General features: G+C 51.5%; 1 protein-coding gene across 6 annotated transcripts in view; it reads right to left on the reverse strand.

Moving 5' to 3' along the window:
• The window catches only part of TNIK (TRAF2 and NCK interacting kinase), a 151,121-nt gene extending 144,282 nt beyond the window's left edge, over positions 1 to 6,839 (reverse strand). For 3 of the 6 annotated variants that reach the window (XM_066193729.1, XM_066193728.1, XM_066193727.1), the window contains exon 1: positions 6,558 to 6,837. In XM_066193729.1, the coding sequence (XP_066049826.1) occupies positions 6,558 to 6,614 (57 nt within the window). In that variant the 5' untranslated portion in view covers positions 6,615 to 6,837. Of the gene's footprint in view, positions 1 to 6,557 lie in introns of all 6 variants that reach the window. The other 3 variants (XM_066193730.1, XM_066193726.1, XM_066193731.1) reach the window with 3 other exon arrangements.
• Positions 6,840 to 17,591: the final 10,752 nt, after the last annotated feature.

Genomic DNA, 17,591 nt, shown 5'->3' on the forward strand with positions numbered 1-17,591 from the left:
GAAAGGTTTTCTGATTGGCCATTACAAAATAAAAATCAGGAGTGCAGCGAGACAGAACGGAGTGCCAACTAAACTTATCAGTGTTTTCCAACCTTGGTGGCTTTTCCTCTCCTTTCACTAATGAGCCATTGCAGGAGCTCCCCAGGGCTGGGGGCCAACACGCTGGGCATCCTCATCCCACTGCAGGAAGGGGATGCTCAGTCCCTCACTGGGCTCATCTAGAAACAATCAAGGAGGAGGAATGTACGGAAAGAGGGAGTATCCGTTTTCCAAGGACCACGTTCCTTAGCCAGAACTCCTTGAGAAACCCTAAACGATTTACATGGAAAACATCAAATCTCAACTTACCTAAATTGTTTTCCTGAGCCCAGAGTAGACTGACCATCAGTGCAGCCACAGCTCAAACTGACAAAACAGGACAGGAGAAGGAGGTTGGGGCAAAGGAAGTTAAAGTTTCTGGCTTTCCAAGTGGGAAACACAACCTCCCAACTCAGTGGAGCCACCAATGACTTAGGCTTTTAAACTGCACCCTGCTTTAATGGATACGTGAAACATAACAAAGAAGGCACCAGAGCATCAACAAATGGGAACTTCATGTGACGGAGGCTCTACACCTGCAGAGCAGTCAGGGCCAAAAAGGCCACCAGAAGGGAGAAAGGATCAGCCAAAGTCCTGGGAGAGTGAACGTGGGTCTGCCTTTCACTCCACGAGGCTCCTGGTCTCTTCTGTAGCTGGCAGCAAGGGAAAAAATCATCTGTGCTCCCCTGGCAGCCCAGGGCAAGCAGCTGCCTTCAGGTGGTAGGTCCTGAACCCTCAACACCATCCTCCACAGCCCAAGGCACAAGAGTTTCTGCCAACGCTCTTTCTCCACACCACGCACCCCTTTGGCCTGCTGGTCGTTTTTTACCTGGGGAAGCACGGGAAATCCAGCAGGATTCTACCCCTTTATATATGAGGCGTGAAGAAATGAGACAGGGATCAATACCCCGTCCTTGGTCGGCAGGTCAGAGTCACAGAACTCCCACTGGCGTCTGTAATTACCCTTGCAGAGGGTAAGGGTGCATTAGGAGGAGTCAGGCAAGGGTTTCCAGGGAGCAGCTCAGAGCCTGAGCCCAGGAGGTGATCGCAGCTTTGGCCTGACCTGGCCTCACATGAATGATGATTTCCAAGGACACCTCTTCCACAGCTGGGTGATTCATCCATGGGGATTTACATGCAGAGCAAATGGAAACCGTTTCCTCCCTCACCCCATACAGACTGTACCACTACATCTACAAGCCTGGCAGATAAAAACTACCTTCAGGTAGCAGGGTTAAAAACCTCCTCTAACTCCTCCTTGTCACATGGATTAAAAACAGACCCTTTATTTTAAAAATGCACACCAATCAAATGCTCTTTGTTGCTTCCAAGCTTGATTCAACAAAGTGCTTGTGCTCAAACTTCAGCCTGCTCAAGCATATATTTTGCCATGAATTCACTCCAAATTATTAATTTTTATGGTTGCCCAGCAAAGGGACACTGGCGAGAAACAGAGAACTCTCCATGCCTTCAAAAACACCATACACCGCTGTGCTGTGGAAGGTCTGCAAAGATGAGGAAGAGTAACCAGTGCCGAAGAGCAACTGCAAAAGAGCAGCAGCTGGGCTGCACAACTCCAAAAGGCAGAGGAAAGAATACAATCAACCCCAGAGAAAGACTGGACAGAAGACAGACCTTTTCCCATTGTAACTTTTCATGAGCACGCACAGGAATATGCAGAGGTGCACAGAGGATACGTCTGCACCAATGCCTCAAGGAATGGAGCTGGACACTGCCATCCCTTGGGGATGATTTAAATTAGAGGGAAGATTTGGATTAGATGTTAGGAATAAATTATTTTCTGAGAGAGTAGCAATGCACTGTAACATAAAACCCAGAGAAGCTGTGGATGCCTCATCCCTGGAACTGCTCAAGGCCAGGCTGGACAGGGCTTGGAGCAACCTGGTTTAACAGAAGGCGTCTGTGCCCATGGCAGGGGTTTTGGGACTAGATAACATTTGAGGTCCCTTCAAACCCAAACCATTTGATGATTCTGTGGTTCAGAGACCAGTATTCTGCTGCAAAATTTTACGGTTTAGAACTCAAAAGGCTCCAAAATAGAGAAAGCACATGGACACTGTCATGGTCCATAGCTTACACGTGCACTGAGTGACACTGGAAGAGGACAGATGAAGTCCCTGATGGAACACTCTTGAGAGCGTCTTTCCTCAGAAACTGTGAATATGTAAATTTATTTGCTGAACATTTGCCCCAAATTTTGCATGGTAGCATTATCATGTAAAACACAGCAAAACAAGCTTTTCATGTCCTTTTTTTTTAATGTCTAGAAGTCATTTCTAGTCAAGTTTGTTGTTCCTCTTTCTATTTAGGAAGGTGACCTTTACAAAAGCTGCCCAATTCTGTTGAGATACAGAGCTCTTTTGAAAAGGTGCTGGAAGAAGAAACCTGAAATAATGCTGCCAGAGTAATGCTCCTGAGCGGTGGCTTGCAGTGCTTATCCCCCATCAGAGATTCTCCTAAATCTTTAACGATGCTAAACATGCCATAAACTGACAAAGTTCTAGAAACAGGACAATGCCAGCATGTTTGAGTTCTGTGGGTTTTTAACATGTCAGCTTTTATCTTCATCGACAGTGATCAACTAATGCAAACAAAGGGCCACTGAAACTTCACTTCTATACAAAGCAAGCTAAAGGAAGAGCAGTGACATTTTTGGGTTTCATCCAATTCTTCCCAGCAACAGCTAATACTCACCGGCTCCTTAAATTCTGTGCTGTCTCCTCTCCAAGCCTGAGCATTAAAGGCCAGGCTTTTCCAAAACAACAAACGATTTTAAGGTACAGTTCCCAGAGAGTGCACGGTCAGCACTTCACCGAAGTAAATAACAAAAGCCTGGGGTTTGTTAATGAGTTCAAAACAAAAGCAACGTCCAGGTACATGAAGAAAACAATGGCTCCTTCCCCAAAAAGGCTCTTTTTAAACCCCCAGCCTTGCAGGAAACCCTCAGCCAAGCTGTACATCCCAGGTGAGCCTGGCGCCCTATGCCCAGGGCGAGCCCCTGCCTGCTAGACAAGGAGCAGCTTTGAGCAGGGGGGAGTGCTGGCCCCAAGCCAGACCCTGCCCAGGGGTTATCAGCTCCCTGGGAAAGGTTTTCCTCCCTGAGATCTTTTATAACCTCCCACACACCTTGCAAAGCAATTCAGACGAATCCAGCCGTGGCAGCTACTGCCAGAAGAGCCCACTGCCACTGCTGGTACATCAGCCAGAGGCCCAGCCCTGCAGATGGATGCAGCAGAGGAAAAGCTATTGACCTGAATATTTGAGAAGGATCAAGGCCACTGCCTTCAGCAAGAGATGACAGGCTCTTGCATTTGCTGAGACAAAAAAAGAAAAAAGTGGGGGGAAAAAACACCAAACCCAGCCCCATCTTTCTGCTCTCTCCTGTTAGGATCAGCTGTGCATTCACCACCGGAGTCCATGGCCCACTGCATCCCTCCTCACACTCGTTCTCATTTTACTGCAAAAATCTGCTTCTCCAACATGCCTGTCAACAGCCCGTGCGAATCCCCGTGTTAATCATTGTTCTGCTAACAACACTGCCAGGTCATCCGGCTATTAAACATGCGGAGTGGACCAGCGAAAATATCTCCTTGCCCGCACAAAAGAACATTATAATGTGGTTTATCTTATCCCCTTGTCAGTATAATACGCAGCGCTACCTGTTTGATGGCCTCATTGTTTTAAATTACAGTTTTCTGCAACATTAACGATCCTCATTAGCAGCACCACCACTGGAAGATCTCTGGTTTGAGAATCCTGCCTATGCTGGCACACTCAGCCCTCTGCACCCACAGGGGCACTCCGGGGTACCACGGCGGTGAGCACAGCGCCCAGTGACGGACAGAAACGTGGCACAGAGAAGGCAGGAGCCAGCCCCGAGCGCGCTTACTCGATGCACCAGGCCGTGCATTTTAATCAGAATTCAGTGCTTTGTTCCTGGCCCAGCCTCCTGCACATCAAGCAGATGCAGTGCTGTGGTGGAGCCCGACTGCGTGGCCAAAATAAACTCTCCAGTGTGGCAAAAACAGGAGCTCCTGCCACCTCCCATGTCACCTTCCGGCCCAGATTTACAAATCCCAGCCCGTAAGCCCGCGGGCAGCGGCAAAGAGAATTGAACGATGGTGCGCAGGGTTCTGCTTGTGCTCAGCCTTCAACAGCACGCTGCCATCCTGCAAATCCACCTGCCTTCCCTGGGACAGCAGGAGGGAAGGCAAAGGAAAGGACTGGGCAAACCGGCAGTCAAAGGTCCACCCTTCTTACAGACATTTGCCCATGGTTCATAAGGATGTTCCTGGAACATTTCAGTGACTCAAGCTGGGAGATAAGCGTCCTGAGTGCTTCCTTTCCCCGCTGCTGGGAACAGATCATCCCCTTCGCCAGATTTTTGAGTCACTACCTGCTCCCAGCATTTCACAGTCACCCTTCACCCCTTTCAACACACAAGCAGCACAAGAGCAACTTCTCCTCCGGCCAGACTCATCTGCAAACCCACAGCAACGTGACACCTCTTTTCTAATATATAAAATTTTTGCAAGGCTTGGGGAATTACTCCTCCCTGCCATGTTTTGTGCTCAGGCAGCGAATTTACTATCGATTTCTGAATCAGACCCCACGGAATGATTCACGCTTCGTGCCCTATCTGCTGAATTTACGACCTCTAACAATTATTCTAAGCGCTGGAGGAGCTTAGTTTAGAAGAAGATCTATTCCTTGGCAAACTAAGCTCCTGTTCTCGTCTCGCTGGCAAACCAGGGCATCTCTCATCGTTGACAGGAAAGTGCCACAGCAGAGGGGGCACAGGTCCGAGTGGCAGCGGCCCCGCGCTGCCGGAGCGGCCACAGCGGGGTTCTGCTGTCCCACCCCACGGTCAGCCCGGGGTTTTCAGGTCCCCTGGTCTCCGGTTACCCTGAAATGCCAGCACTGCTCTGCTCACCGACCAGGCGCTGCCGCTGGGTCTCTCAGGGGGAGGGAGGGAAGATACATTTCCTCCTAAAGCGAAAACAAAACCCTGACTGTATCTGGAGTGCGTTGCTATATAAAAAGCCACAAATAGGGAAGAAAACAGTCAAAGAAAAACCAACGACCAAAAAAAAACCTCTCCTAAGCACGTGTGGATATGGTTTTAAAAAGAAATGGTACCCTAGTTCAAATACACTTCCCAACACAGATGTTAAACAAAAAATTAAAATAAAATTTAATAAAAAAAAAAAAACAGAGGGCAGGGAAGAAGGAGAGGGCCCCCTCCCCCCCAAATTATACTGTTCCCCTGGATTAACTCCACCAGCTTCAGCAACCTTTCTCCCAAGGCACCTTCCACCTAAGAGGGGAAACCAGCTCCAGGTCTGTTTTTAAGGCAGATGGTTCCCCCATCCCAACCTCATCTACACTATGTATTGCTGAGCAATCATTTACACTATTAATCAACCAGAAACTCACCAGAAAGAAAGTAGGGCAAGCGAATAAAGATAGACTTCTCTCTTTTTTTTTTTTTCCTTGCACTGAAGGAAATAATATTTCTAAAAATACACTCGTTCAAGTCTTCAGCGATTCTGCTTGATTTTATTTATTTGTCTATGCGGCGGGCTGCGAGGAGCAGCCTATCTGCTGTCTCCCGCATAAAGGCTGCTTCTCTCAATGACTCCCCGTGCTCGTTCCCAACGAGCTCTTCTTACGGCCAGAAAGACAGGGAAACGGGGAAAAGGAAGAAAGTTACAGGAGAAATGGACCGGGGGGACATCAGGCCACAGCCCACGCCGAGGCTGACACATCTGACGAGCCTGACATTTCAAGGGTACACGCTGGGCTTCGTTTTCCAGGGGGGTGAGGAGGAGGCAGCGCGCAGGGACACAGCGGGAGAGGGATGGAGAGAGGCTGCGGGGCCGGGAAATCGCGGTCTGGGGCGCAGCCCCGCACCCCGGCGATGCCCTGCCCGCGATCCCTGCGCGTCCGCCTGCCCGCGGGGAGAGATCGGAGCCGGGGGGCTCCGGCTGGGACCGGCCCCGCTCCCCCGCCGCGGGGACCCGCCCGGCCGCACGCACCCGCGGCCCCGCGGCGCTGCGCGGGTGCGCACACACGGGCGCGCACACACCTGCGAGGGCGCACACACACACACACACACACACACACACATGTGCGGGTGCACACACGCGCAGATACGCGCACACATGTGCGGATGCACACACGTGTGGATGCGCGCACACGCGGCGGCGGGCACGCGCACGGGGCTATCTACCGGCATTTACATACGTGCGGGCGCACATCACACACACACACACACACACACACACACACCGAGCCCCGCGGACCCCCAGCCCCATCTCCCCGCCACCGGGGGATGGATGGATGCAGAGGTGGATGGGTGGATGGATGGATGGATAGATGGATGGATGGATGGATGGATGGGGGGGGGGGGTGCCGTTCCCGCATGCCTCCCCGCGATCCCCGGCCCTGCGCCTCACCCGCAGCGCCGAGAGGTCTATCTCGTCCAGGCTCCGCGCCGGGGAGTCGCTCGCCATATTTCCGCCGCCGGCCAGGCGGCCCCGCCGCCACCGAGCGGGCAGTGGCGGCCGCCGCGGCGCTGGCGCTATTTAACGCCTCTCCTCATGCGGGGCGCCGGGAAGGAGAAGCCAGCGCCGCCGCCACTGCCCTTCCGCCCGCAACGCGGCTCGCCTAGGGGCGGCCAGGCAGGCAGGGACGGCCGCGGGCTGCGCCGGGATGGCGGCGGCGGCGGCGCATCGCCGCGCCCGCCCCGCACCGCGCCCGCACGGCCCCGCGCCGCCCCTGTCTGTCACCGCGGGGGCGGCGCCCGACCCGCCGCCAGGGGGCGGCGCCGCGCGGGGGCGGGCAGAGCCCCCCCGGGGACGGGCGGGGGTGCGCCGCGACCCGCCGCGGCCGGCGGGGACCGAGCCTCTGGGGGCGGCGGCGCCCTCCCGAGGGACCCGGCGTCCCGGAGGTCGGCGGTGCACGCCCGGTGGCGCGCAAACGGGCTCGTCCTGCTCGCAGATCCCCCCGACGCAGAGCGGGCGGGACTGCCCGGGCACCCGGGCTGCAGCCGGGCGGAGGGGCGCGGGGGGGTCGGGCCGCCGGGGTTCCCCCACGCCAGGACCCCGGCGGCGGTGCCCGTCGGGGCCGGTGGGAAAAGCTGCCCGGTTTCAGGGGCTTGGACTCAAATTCTGCCAGGCGGGAGGGTGGGAAGCGCCAAGGCCGGGGGAGCAGCCACCCCCCGTGCTGTGTGCTCCTCGGGATGCTCAGTGAGGTTTGGCCCTTCTGCAGCCGGGTCCACGTGTCACACCTGGGTTTGCTGACCTGTTGTCGACCCGTCTGCTCGGCACTCGGGAGCCATCCCAGCCCGACCAACTCCCATGCTGATCCTAAGTAGGAATAAGAGATGGATGCTGTGTTCGGAATTGGCCAAACCGCCTCCCAAGCCAGCAATAGCTAGGTAGAGTCAGCTTTTAGTTTTCCTTATTTCCCTTTTTCGGATGTGGTTCCTGCCAAACCAGGTGCCGCATATAAATATATATGTATAAAAAATCTGTTGCCTGTGAGAGAACCGTATGGAAGCTTTACTTACAACATCAACTTGTGTCAGGAGCTTACAATATGCAGATCTGGGGAAGCGGAAACCCTACACATGAGTCAGAACTGGCAGGCGGATGGGATTTTCTTACACTTTCTGATTGGAGATGGGCTCCAAAAAGTAATAATAAATGGTATTACAAACAGCCGTGCAGTTGTGGGGATGCTGCGTGCTGCTGCTGGTGCGGGAGGTGCAGCCTCGCCAGGCAGGACGGCGGGACACGGACGGAGCGAAGGGCAGAAGGAGCTGCTGGAACCTCCCCACGAGCAGCAGGATCGGTGCTGCCACTGCCCCTGCCCTCGGCTGGCCGGGCAGCCCGCTCAGGGGGACTGCACCCCCGCCTTGTCCTTACTAATCCCGATCGCAGCGCCGGCGTTTCAGCTTGCAGGGCTTGCGGGGGCGCAGCAGAATGTGATTTTTTTCAGTAATGAACTGCCCGAGTGGCAGGTAGCGGAAGTCGCACGGGGCTGCACATCACCCGCAGTGACGGCAGTCTGCCTGGATTTAACCCCTTTGCCCAAGCGACAAGTCGTCACTCCCAACAGCCCTCGCTCGCATATAAAGAGGTAAATCTGATCGAAATGCTCCACTCGACAAACTCCCCAATCTTTTGCGGTGTTTTTCTAGACCAGATGTTGTCTGTGTCTGTTCCAGCCCAGGGATTGCAATGTTGCGCTTGTAGTTGGGGAGCTGGAAGCAAAACTGCCTGGAAACTGGTAACAAACCAATGCGAGACTTCCTCCTGCTGTCATTGTTCTCAGGGAGAGAAGGGAGGAACGAACAGGATGAGAGAGGATGCTGGCTCGCTCTAATGTGCTTTCCATCCAAGAACACACAGGATTATTTGTGGAAAACATAAGGATTAATATATGCACATACATATATGTACGTCTAATCCCGAAAATAGACAGAGGGCCCTGATCCTCAGTGATAAGAATGGGCAAGGAGACCAGCTCCTTTTTAATGCCTTTGTTGGGATCAGCTCTGGGTGGGGGTTCGGGGGGTCGCACCGACCGCCACTGCTCCCGATGAACGACGCAGGGGAGAAAATGTTCAGCTCTGCAACGGAGCAGAGCCAGACCCACCATCCTTGCCAAAATCCCTGGGAAAACACTGTTGGGCTGGAGGTCTAGGGATGTCTGTCTGGTCGAGTGCTGTTGAAGTTATGGTGATGAGATGGAATTCGGCTCTGGTTGGGGTGAGGTGCTCTATGCTTCTGCCGACCCAGAGTGGTTTTTCCTTGGCCCTTGGTTTCATGTTGGCTCGTTGTTTTTAGGGGTTTTTTTCGCTCCTTCTGGGCGCTGAGGTCCGTGGGAGTCTTCTTCAGTTACATACCGGGTGGTGCCATCGGTGGCCACGCGGGAAGCGCAGGGCAGGGATGGGTACTCGACGGGAAGAATACAGTTCTAAAGGAAGAGACTTTGCGGTCAATGGCATTGAACAGGGAAAGCATTACAATAACAGTGGAGATGGGGTAAACGGTATTTAACAAAAGAGACCTTTCAATAGGTACAAGATAACAAGGTCACCGGCACTTTAACGAGAGAAGGCACTTTACAGTTGAATTCTTAAACTGAGTTTAGAAACTTGTATTTTATTTCTTACACTCAGCACGAGTGCCAAGTCCCAAGCTAAGCTATGATTTAATTATCATCTATCCACTGCCTATCAAGGTGGGGAAAATATAGAGGACCCTCTTGTTATCACCGAAATAAGAAATGTATAAAGTGATGGAGGGAGGTGACAGGAAAATCCCAGAGAGGGCTGCTGTTTCCAGGCTGCTTGCAGCAAAATCGGAGCCTTGGAGGGGAGATGTGCACCCGGTGACCTCCAGAGATGCCAGGGCTGCTACGTGGGCTGTACTGGTGCCCAGACAGGCTGCAGGAAAAGCTTAAACTGAGCAGTCATTTTGCAGAAAGCTTTTTCCATAAAGAAATTAAGTTTCCAATATGCTACTCTTTTAGTTATGTATTTGCCAATCTATCTGTGTCTCTCTGCACGCTGGTTTTTTATCTGCCAGGAGCATCTAAACAAACCTTGCAGTGACAGTCACTGTTACTCCAAACAAAGTGCTCAGTTGAACTGGCTCAAAATATTTTGCCGTGAGTCATTTCGGCACAAAATTGAGTTTCCACCTGGCAGGTCCCCCCTGGGCATGGCAGCCGGACCCTGCTGTGCCACACCAGCTCCAGCCAGCAGTGGCACAGCCATGGGTGAGATGCAGCATGGGCAGGGCATCGCCAAGCCAAACAAAGGAATTATTTCCCATCCTTCATTAAGCAGTAACCACGGAGGAAGCGCACAGCCCTCCCAGCTCACTCCCCGCGTCGCTCATCAGCTCCATGTCTACTGCCACGGACACTGGGATCATTCTGGGACAGGGCATTGTTTTTCCTCTTTCATTTCCCTTTGGAAAGTGGGGAAATGTGAAAATGCCACATTTCCTACGGGCCTTGGTGAGCAATGAGCACCTTAATGACCCAAAGCTCTGCTGTCAGCCCCCAGATAAACTATCCAGGTCATTTGACCTCTGCCTAAAACTAAATTTAATTATCTAACAGTGCCATCACTGTTAATTATATTGTGAGGGGGTGTATGTAGAATGAGTAAATCTAAGTGACACATAAGCCCTTGTCCAATTAGCAACAGCTTCAAATGCTTTGGGCTTTGGATCATTCTTCAAGAGATGATCAAGAAAAGGAATGAAGCAAACAAGGAAGCACATTTGGGCCCCGACAAATGATTTATTCCACAATAATTCTGTGACCACGTGGCCCTAATTTTTCTGGTGTCCTAAGTCCAGGCTGGTTTACCCCAGTGTTAGCCCATGTAAGGCTTAAAGGACTCTGCCCGAACTGAACAGAGAATGCTGAAACATTTATACTCTGTAAAATGCGTAATAATTGGGGTTTAGGCTAACATGCAGCTGTGTTAAAAGAGACTCAGAAATAACTGGCTACATGTGTCCTAACACACATCTATTGATCTCAAATGCACTTCAACTGATTCATTATCACTTACTGATTGCTCGTCCTCCTGCTGATGTGGGTTCCTCTCCAGGGAGAGAAGTGTTTTTCCATTGCATCCTTGGAGCAGAGCAGGCCTACGTGAGTGAACCCTGCTGCCAGGATTTTTCCTATAGCTGTATACAAAAGAAAAATCCCCTGTATATAGTTCATCGCTCCCTTACTTGAGCATTGTGTAAGAACAACCCCCTGTAATCACTGCGATGGGGGAGTAAATGGAAAACCAGCAAGGGCTCTTTGGAAAACCCTTTCTCCACGGATTCATACCAGGGAACAGAACGGTGCACTCAAACAGCAAATTCCTGGGGCACCACGGGGAAAGAGACAGTGGATGGTTCATTTCCAGGAGGTTAACTCACCCACAGCGCCTCTCCAAGCTGCTGTTCTTCCCTAGAATATTTGACACTGAGGAGCAGCACAGGGTCTTCTTTATGGCCCTTCTGTGGCCATTGCATTTGTCTTCTCTTGAGGGCTGCCACTGTGGGCCAAAGCCACCGGGGACAGAGCAGCCCTGGAGCCACCCCCAGCATGGTGCTAAAAGCAGCAGGAGTGCTTGCTGTGCCCTTGCCTGGTTTGCGCGGCTCAGACTCGCTCTGTGCCTGGCCTGAGCTAAAGGAGGCTTCTCCAGGGCAGCAGGCAGCCACATCCTTTGAGGCACCTCTGCATTATTTACCAGAATGCCAAAATTTAACGATAAAATTTCAGGTTTTAGGTGAAGCAGAGCTGTATGTAATACTGTGTGTGCCTCCCCTGCAGATGCAGCGGGCACTGATGTCTCTCCCCTCAGCCTGGCTACAGCATCAGGGGTCTAACATGTCCTTTTGGCTACACATTTCCACATTGCTGTTTGGGAACACTCCACGCTAGTGATGCAGGACTTGGTTTTGTCAATTAACCTCTTTCCTTTGTGTCTCCTCTCCAAAGAAAAAAAAAACAAAAACCATTAAAGGGCAACCCTGCTCTTCAGGAGGGTGTCATGTCTTTTACAGTCATTTAAAATGTGCCAATTGTGAGTGGTTAGAAACCAATCAAAACCCCATTTTTGCACTGCTTGCAGAAAACCTAATGTGGCCTTGCCCCCAGCAAACCACGTCCCCACAGTCCCACTGAGGAATACTAATTTCTCCTTTCTTTGCTGGGATCTCAGGGATGATATTAGTATGTGTAAGATCCAGAGTGCATGAGCTGCCAGAACAGGGACGTTCCCCAGAACCCACCTGCCAAAGCAGGGAAGTCCTTTGGGAGCCCCTGCCCATAAATACTGGATTTACGGCCCCATCCACGGGCTGAACAGCTGCTCCATTTGTAAAGTGCCTTTTATCAAAACTATTTATCATCCCAATACGTTTTTTATGTGGATCAGTCTGGAGCTGAGCTACCATAAGCCAACCAGTATTTATTTTCTCTCTTTCCCTTTTCTCTCCTGGGTTGCCTTGCATCCCAAAGACAGCCCCAGGTCTGGGAAACACCTGACCCGAAGCCACCCCCATCTGGCATGGAGCACAGATCACTAGAACAAGAGAAACTGGCTTCTATCTTTTGTCAAATGCAAATTGCTGAGAGTTAATTAAGACACATTTCAGGAAGAGTGAGCTTTTTTTTTTTTTCTTTTTTTAAATTATAATCTCTCCTGAGGTGTGGGTAGGGTTCAACATCTCTCCTCAGGAAAGGGGTTACAAAACTGGAACTGCAGTTGGCAAAGGTGCTGGCAACAAAGGTCCCACGGGGCTTCACTGGCAGCCAGGCATACAGAGGTCTCTGAGACCTGTGAGACTGGAGGCAATACACATCCAAAACCTCCTTGGCATCTATATATTTTTCCAGATTTCCCTTTTTTCTTTATGATCAGTGTCTTCACCGTGGCTTGTAATATTTGTTGTTCTGAAAAGAAGATAGGGCCAAAACCCCATGGTGCTTCTGCCTTGTTGGGAGCATGTTGAATACTTGCCATTTTCCCCTGCAAAAGGCACAAGTCCTTTATACACACACACAGAGACACACAGACACAGACACACACACCCTATCCCCCCAAAAAAAAACCTAATAAAAGAAAGGTTAAACAACAGAACAGACTTTGCAAGTGTTTTCAGGCTTCCCACTCATCATCAATGCCCAAAGCAGAAGCCAGTCAGAAAACAACTGGAGGTACTTAAAGCAACTCAAAGTAATCATCTGAGTAGTGCTTAAATTGGGAGGGTTTGAGTAGGAAGACGGGGTTGGAGCCAACTGCTGTTGCCTTTCTGGGGAGGCTTCACTCAGAGGTGTTTACTTCCTCATGCCTTCATGGAGATGTGGCAGTCTATAAAAGCACTCCTCCTGGAATTAGATGAAAATGGGATTGAAAAAAAAAAAGAAGAAGAAGAAGGAGGGGGATGTTGTAAGTCCTGTCATAACAAGGAAAAGCTTAAAAAAGTTCACCCAGATATTCACCAAAGGTAAGACGTGCTGTGTGTTTAGGAACTGGATGGACAATATCAAGGCATGGGCTTTCTGACGTGTGAAAGTGAAAATCATTACCAGAGCACCCAAAAATACCACTTCACCATCTCAGAGAGGAGGCAGTTGAGTCTGGATTTATATATGGAAGGCCTTCTGCCGCAGGGATGTGGATGGAGGCTGGCTTTGGGCCCAGGAGGTCCTGTAGAGTTGATACATACTGATTGACACATTTTCACCCATGGGAGGCAAACGCAGGAGGAAGGGACAAGGGTCCTCCGAGCTGAGCAGCATCCCACTGGTCAGTAGAAACCTGGGAATGAAGGAGCGTCCAAGACAGGAAAGGCACGGTCACACTTGGTTCAGCACAAGGATGTATGGATCAAAATAAAACGGGTACATTTAAACAAGCTGATGACTTTAGTGTTAACATGTGATATCTGGATAACTACCAAAACACCAGGCAGGAAACTGTGTGGTTTTGAAAATATCAGTTGAAGGCGTTCTGCATGTTCAGTGGAGTGACTCCATCTTCAGTTAAGAAAGCAGAAAAGAGTGGGCTGATCCTCAGAGCAGGGGGAAACCCTGCCCACATCTGAGCCTGCAGTCTGGGCTCTCAGGAGTAGGTTACTACAGGGGAACCATCGGCTGGGAATAGACAGGACACTCAGGAGAACCTTGGCAAGAAAATTACGTCAACCCCAAACAACAAAGACACACACGACTGAGACCCAGTTCCACTGTGCACCAGTTCTGAGTGGGAGGGATAAGCTGGAAAATTTCCTTTGAAATTCTGTCCCCTACAGGCTCAAAGCAGCCAGAGTATTAGAGAGACTTTAAAAAGTGTCATTCATATATTTAATGAACTCAGAAATTTGTGTTTCTCAGTTTATGGCTCCTAGCACGTGCACCACTGCAGCCTGCACAGAGGTTGCCAAGACCTTTGCCACCCCCAAGAGTTACAAGACTTTCAAAACCACATGGAGATGACTGAGAAGAGACAGCAATTGAAGAATGACTTCTTTGTCCATCGCTGCTGTCTGAGGCTGTCAGAGTGGTGCTCCAGCCGTGTCCAGTGCAGGGCTCTGGAAAGCTGAGACGTCTACAAAATCCAAGCACATTGTACATGCACTGCTCCGTTACTGGTGCTTTGTTACCGGTGCTTTCCTAACCCAGCCTTTGCCGAGGAGGCAGCTGAAAGGCTTGGGGCAGTGGCAAAGGCAGGAGCTGGTTTTGTGCCCTTGGATACTGGAAGAGCTGCAACGTGTCCTGACAGTAAGAATCTTCCTCCCTGGTGCCTGCCAAGGGTGATGTAAAAATGAGCCGGTGGTTCAGTCCACTTTCAAGTCCTGCTTGACCAAAGCTGATTGTGGTGGGTGGTGTCCTGTTGGTCCCTTGCACCACATGCTTGGACAGAGGGGATAAAGCCATTCTGTACCACCTCATCTCACCAAAATGCACCGAGGGGAGGTGCTGACAGCCCCACAAGGGACCTCTCTGCAAAATTTCTCTGAATTATTTAGTTGCTGTAGAAGGTTTCAGTGCTTTACACAACATCTTAAAAGAAGCAAGTTGGCCATATCCTGACAGAAAAATCCACCATCCTCCGCACAGGCAGGTGGTGGATTCAGCCCTTTGTGAGCTCTCAGAAGCACCAGATGACACGCACAGCAAAGTCTGAGTTCTGCGTTTGCTGTAGCCGACACACGCTGTTCGCTGAGAGAGAATTAGCCATTTCCTCTGCAAAACTGAGCACTAAGAGCTAGTCCAGCTGCTAGTAAACGGCAATTAGGCTGCTAAAAGCCCAGGTTGCTTGTGAAAAACAGGACTGGAGCTCCTGAAACACGCAGGCCCTCTTTCAGCCTGGTTTGTCATTACTTTTCAGTCTCTAACTTGATCTAGTGTTAGAGCTGAGATGCAGCTGGCCTGGGATTACCCATTAAAATAATGAAAAAACCTGTAAGACAACAATTTCTTCCAGGCACGCAAAACAGTTGTGTTTGCCCTTGCAGAATTGCCCCTGTTTTTTTTTTTTCAGGTCCTGGCTATGTAGATAAAGGAATACGAAAACATAACCAGCACATCAGCTTTATACTGAGTTCAGATTAAGCACAGCAAAATTACCAGCCCAGCTAGTCAGAAAGAAAGAAATATAAGGGGTCAAAGTGACGTTATCCCACATGGCACTGAAGGGAAATGACCCCTCAGATTATCACAAGGTGCTGGTGCTAATCACACCCGGGTGGGTGGATGTGCCACATCGGAAAACTATGAAAAAATTCTATGTGCCAGTAAATCCTCTGCTGAATTCTCTTTGCAGAGGTTGATATAAACAAAAGTTAGGATGGACAGAAGGGGACTACACAAGCCTGCTTGGCAAGGGTGGGTCTTCCAAACGGCGTGTCTGAAGTGTTTCTGGGGAGATATTTTGCTTGATTTCTCTCCCAGCTCTCACAACATTCAGCACTTTTGCAGGTCTTGGAGCCACGCGTCCATATATGACTTTCAGCTCTTATTTTAAAATATGCAACTGGAAGTTGTAGCCTTAGGAAAGCAATAGAGTATGACCCCTGAGAGGGTAAAAGAAACTGAAGTTAAGTTCAGGTGACCTGAGGGTGGAGGTGATGGGATTGCTGAGGTCCCAGGTCAAAGACACCATCCATCTATCCAGCGTGAGGAGAGCTCTCCAACCCCTCAGCTCCACTCCAGCCTTGCTGTAGCCTTGCCAGAAGTAAAATATTGGAAATGTGGGTGACAGCTTAGATTACACATTGTTAGAAACAGCCAGGATAATCTGCTGCTAGCTCCCTAAAAGGAAATCTTTAGCTAACAAACATGCTCCAGCCTTTTGAGCTGGCAGATAAGGATGGAACAGGGGATAAAACATAGCTGGATAGCAGGGAAGTGGTGCTGTGCAGGGAGGTGTGTCACCAGGCCAGAGGAAACCGTGTGGGGCAGGAGAGCTGCCGGGAAGAGGAAGGTGCAGGGTCAGGGTTTTGGGTGCTGCCATGTGCCCCACCGCAGCCCTGGCACTGGCTGTCAGGGGCAGCCAGCACAGCTTGATGGGCTTTGTGCTCCTCATCAGGGGCTTCATCATGGCCATTTATCATCCCCATGTCCATCCCGTGACACTACAGCACGTGGCTTTGCTAGGAAGATCCCACAGTGGGTCAAAGAAAAGCATCACCTTCCTTGTTTATAGAAGAACACTGCGGGAGATAACCCTGCCCTTCTCGAGGGCAAACGGCATCTCCATGATTTCCATCTGTCCCATCCAAGGCTGTGAGATTTCCAGGCCAGGGAAATTGCTGGGGTTTGAGATCCCTTGGCATCCCAGGATCCCGGGAAGGTGCCCCAAGGTGCTGCAATGCGAATGCATCACAGTGCTGCTGCTGCTGCTGCCATCACCACCAGTAACAACACTGGTGTATTGGGGACAAGCAATACTGTGTCTCTTCTGAGGGCAGGAACCTTGTGGACGTGGATTTTGCTCCTGCTGAGGAAGTCTCTGTTTGGAACAGCATGTCTCAGCTCACGGAGACTTCTCCTGCTGAGACATTTAGAATAAATTCTGCACAGACCTTTCTGGCACGGTAAAAATAATAATAATGAAGTTGCAAGACCCAGAAAGTGTACACACAGTGGAAATCAAATTTGGAATGATTTAGGTGATTCAGGCCTTTTGGGGGGCAATAAGCAGCTAGTGCAGCTCACCACATGCTCGCACAGCCCAAGAGCTCCAAGTCAGCTTGAATGAATGATTCATTATTCCGCACACGCTCCGGCTCCTCCGCCACTCCAGCCTGTACCCAGCTGGATCTCAGGAGAAATTCCTAGAGTGTGTAATCGTGTATAATGTGATCATCCTGCAGCAGGAAATAGGTTTGTAAGCGTTCTTAGCCGGTACAATCGATGTCGTACAGATACGGTCTGCAAGGGAAACAAAGTGGAGCTACATCTTGCGGCGAGTCACCGGAGAGAGCCAACGCAGCCTTCTGGGAAGGACGCGTCAGGCAGGGGATGGATTTAAGCCCAAACGGTCACGGTGCACGTAGTACCTCACTTTAAAACGTCTCGGCGTGACCGTGCTCAGAGGGAGGGGGGAGATGCCGACCTGCGAGCCGCCGGCAGCAAGGCCAGATGCGGGGACAGCCCTTGGCGAGAGGCAGCACCAGGCTGGAGGGGGGAGCCCGGCGGGGTTGTGCGGTTCGGCCGCAAGCCCTTCCCGCAGCGGGGCCGTGGCCGCGGAGAGCCGCGGAGAGCCGCGGGGAGCGGGCAGGGCGCTGGCAGGGCGGGCAGGGCGCTGGCAGGGCGGGCAGGGCGGGCAGGGCGCTGGCAGGGCGGGCAGGGCGGTGGCAGGGCGGGCAGGGCGCTGGCAGGGCGGGCAGGGCGGGCAGGGCGCTGGCAGGGCGGGCAGGGCGCTGGCAGGGCGCTGGCAGGGCGGTGGCAGG

This window comes from Chamaea fasciata, unplaced genomic scaffold, assembly GCF_029207755.1.
Source record: "Chamaea fasciata isolate MVZ Bird 193981 ecotype frontalis unplaced genomic scaffold, bChaFas1.0.hap1 SCAF_11, whole genome shotgun sequence".
NCBI lineage: Eukaryota > Metazoa > Chordata > Aves > Passeriformes > Sylviidae > Chamaea > Chamaea fasciata.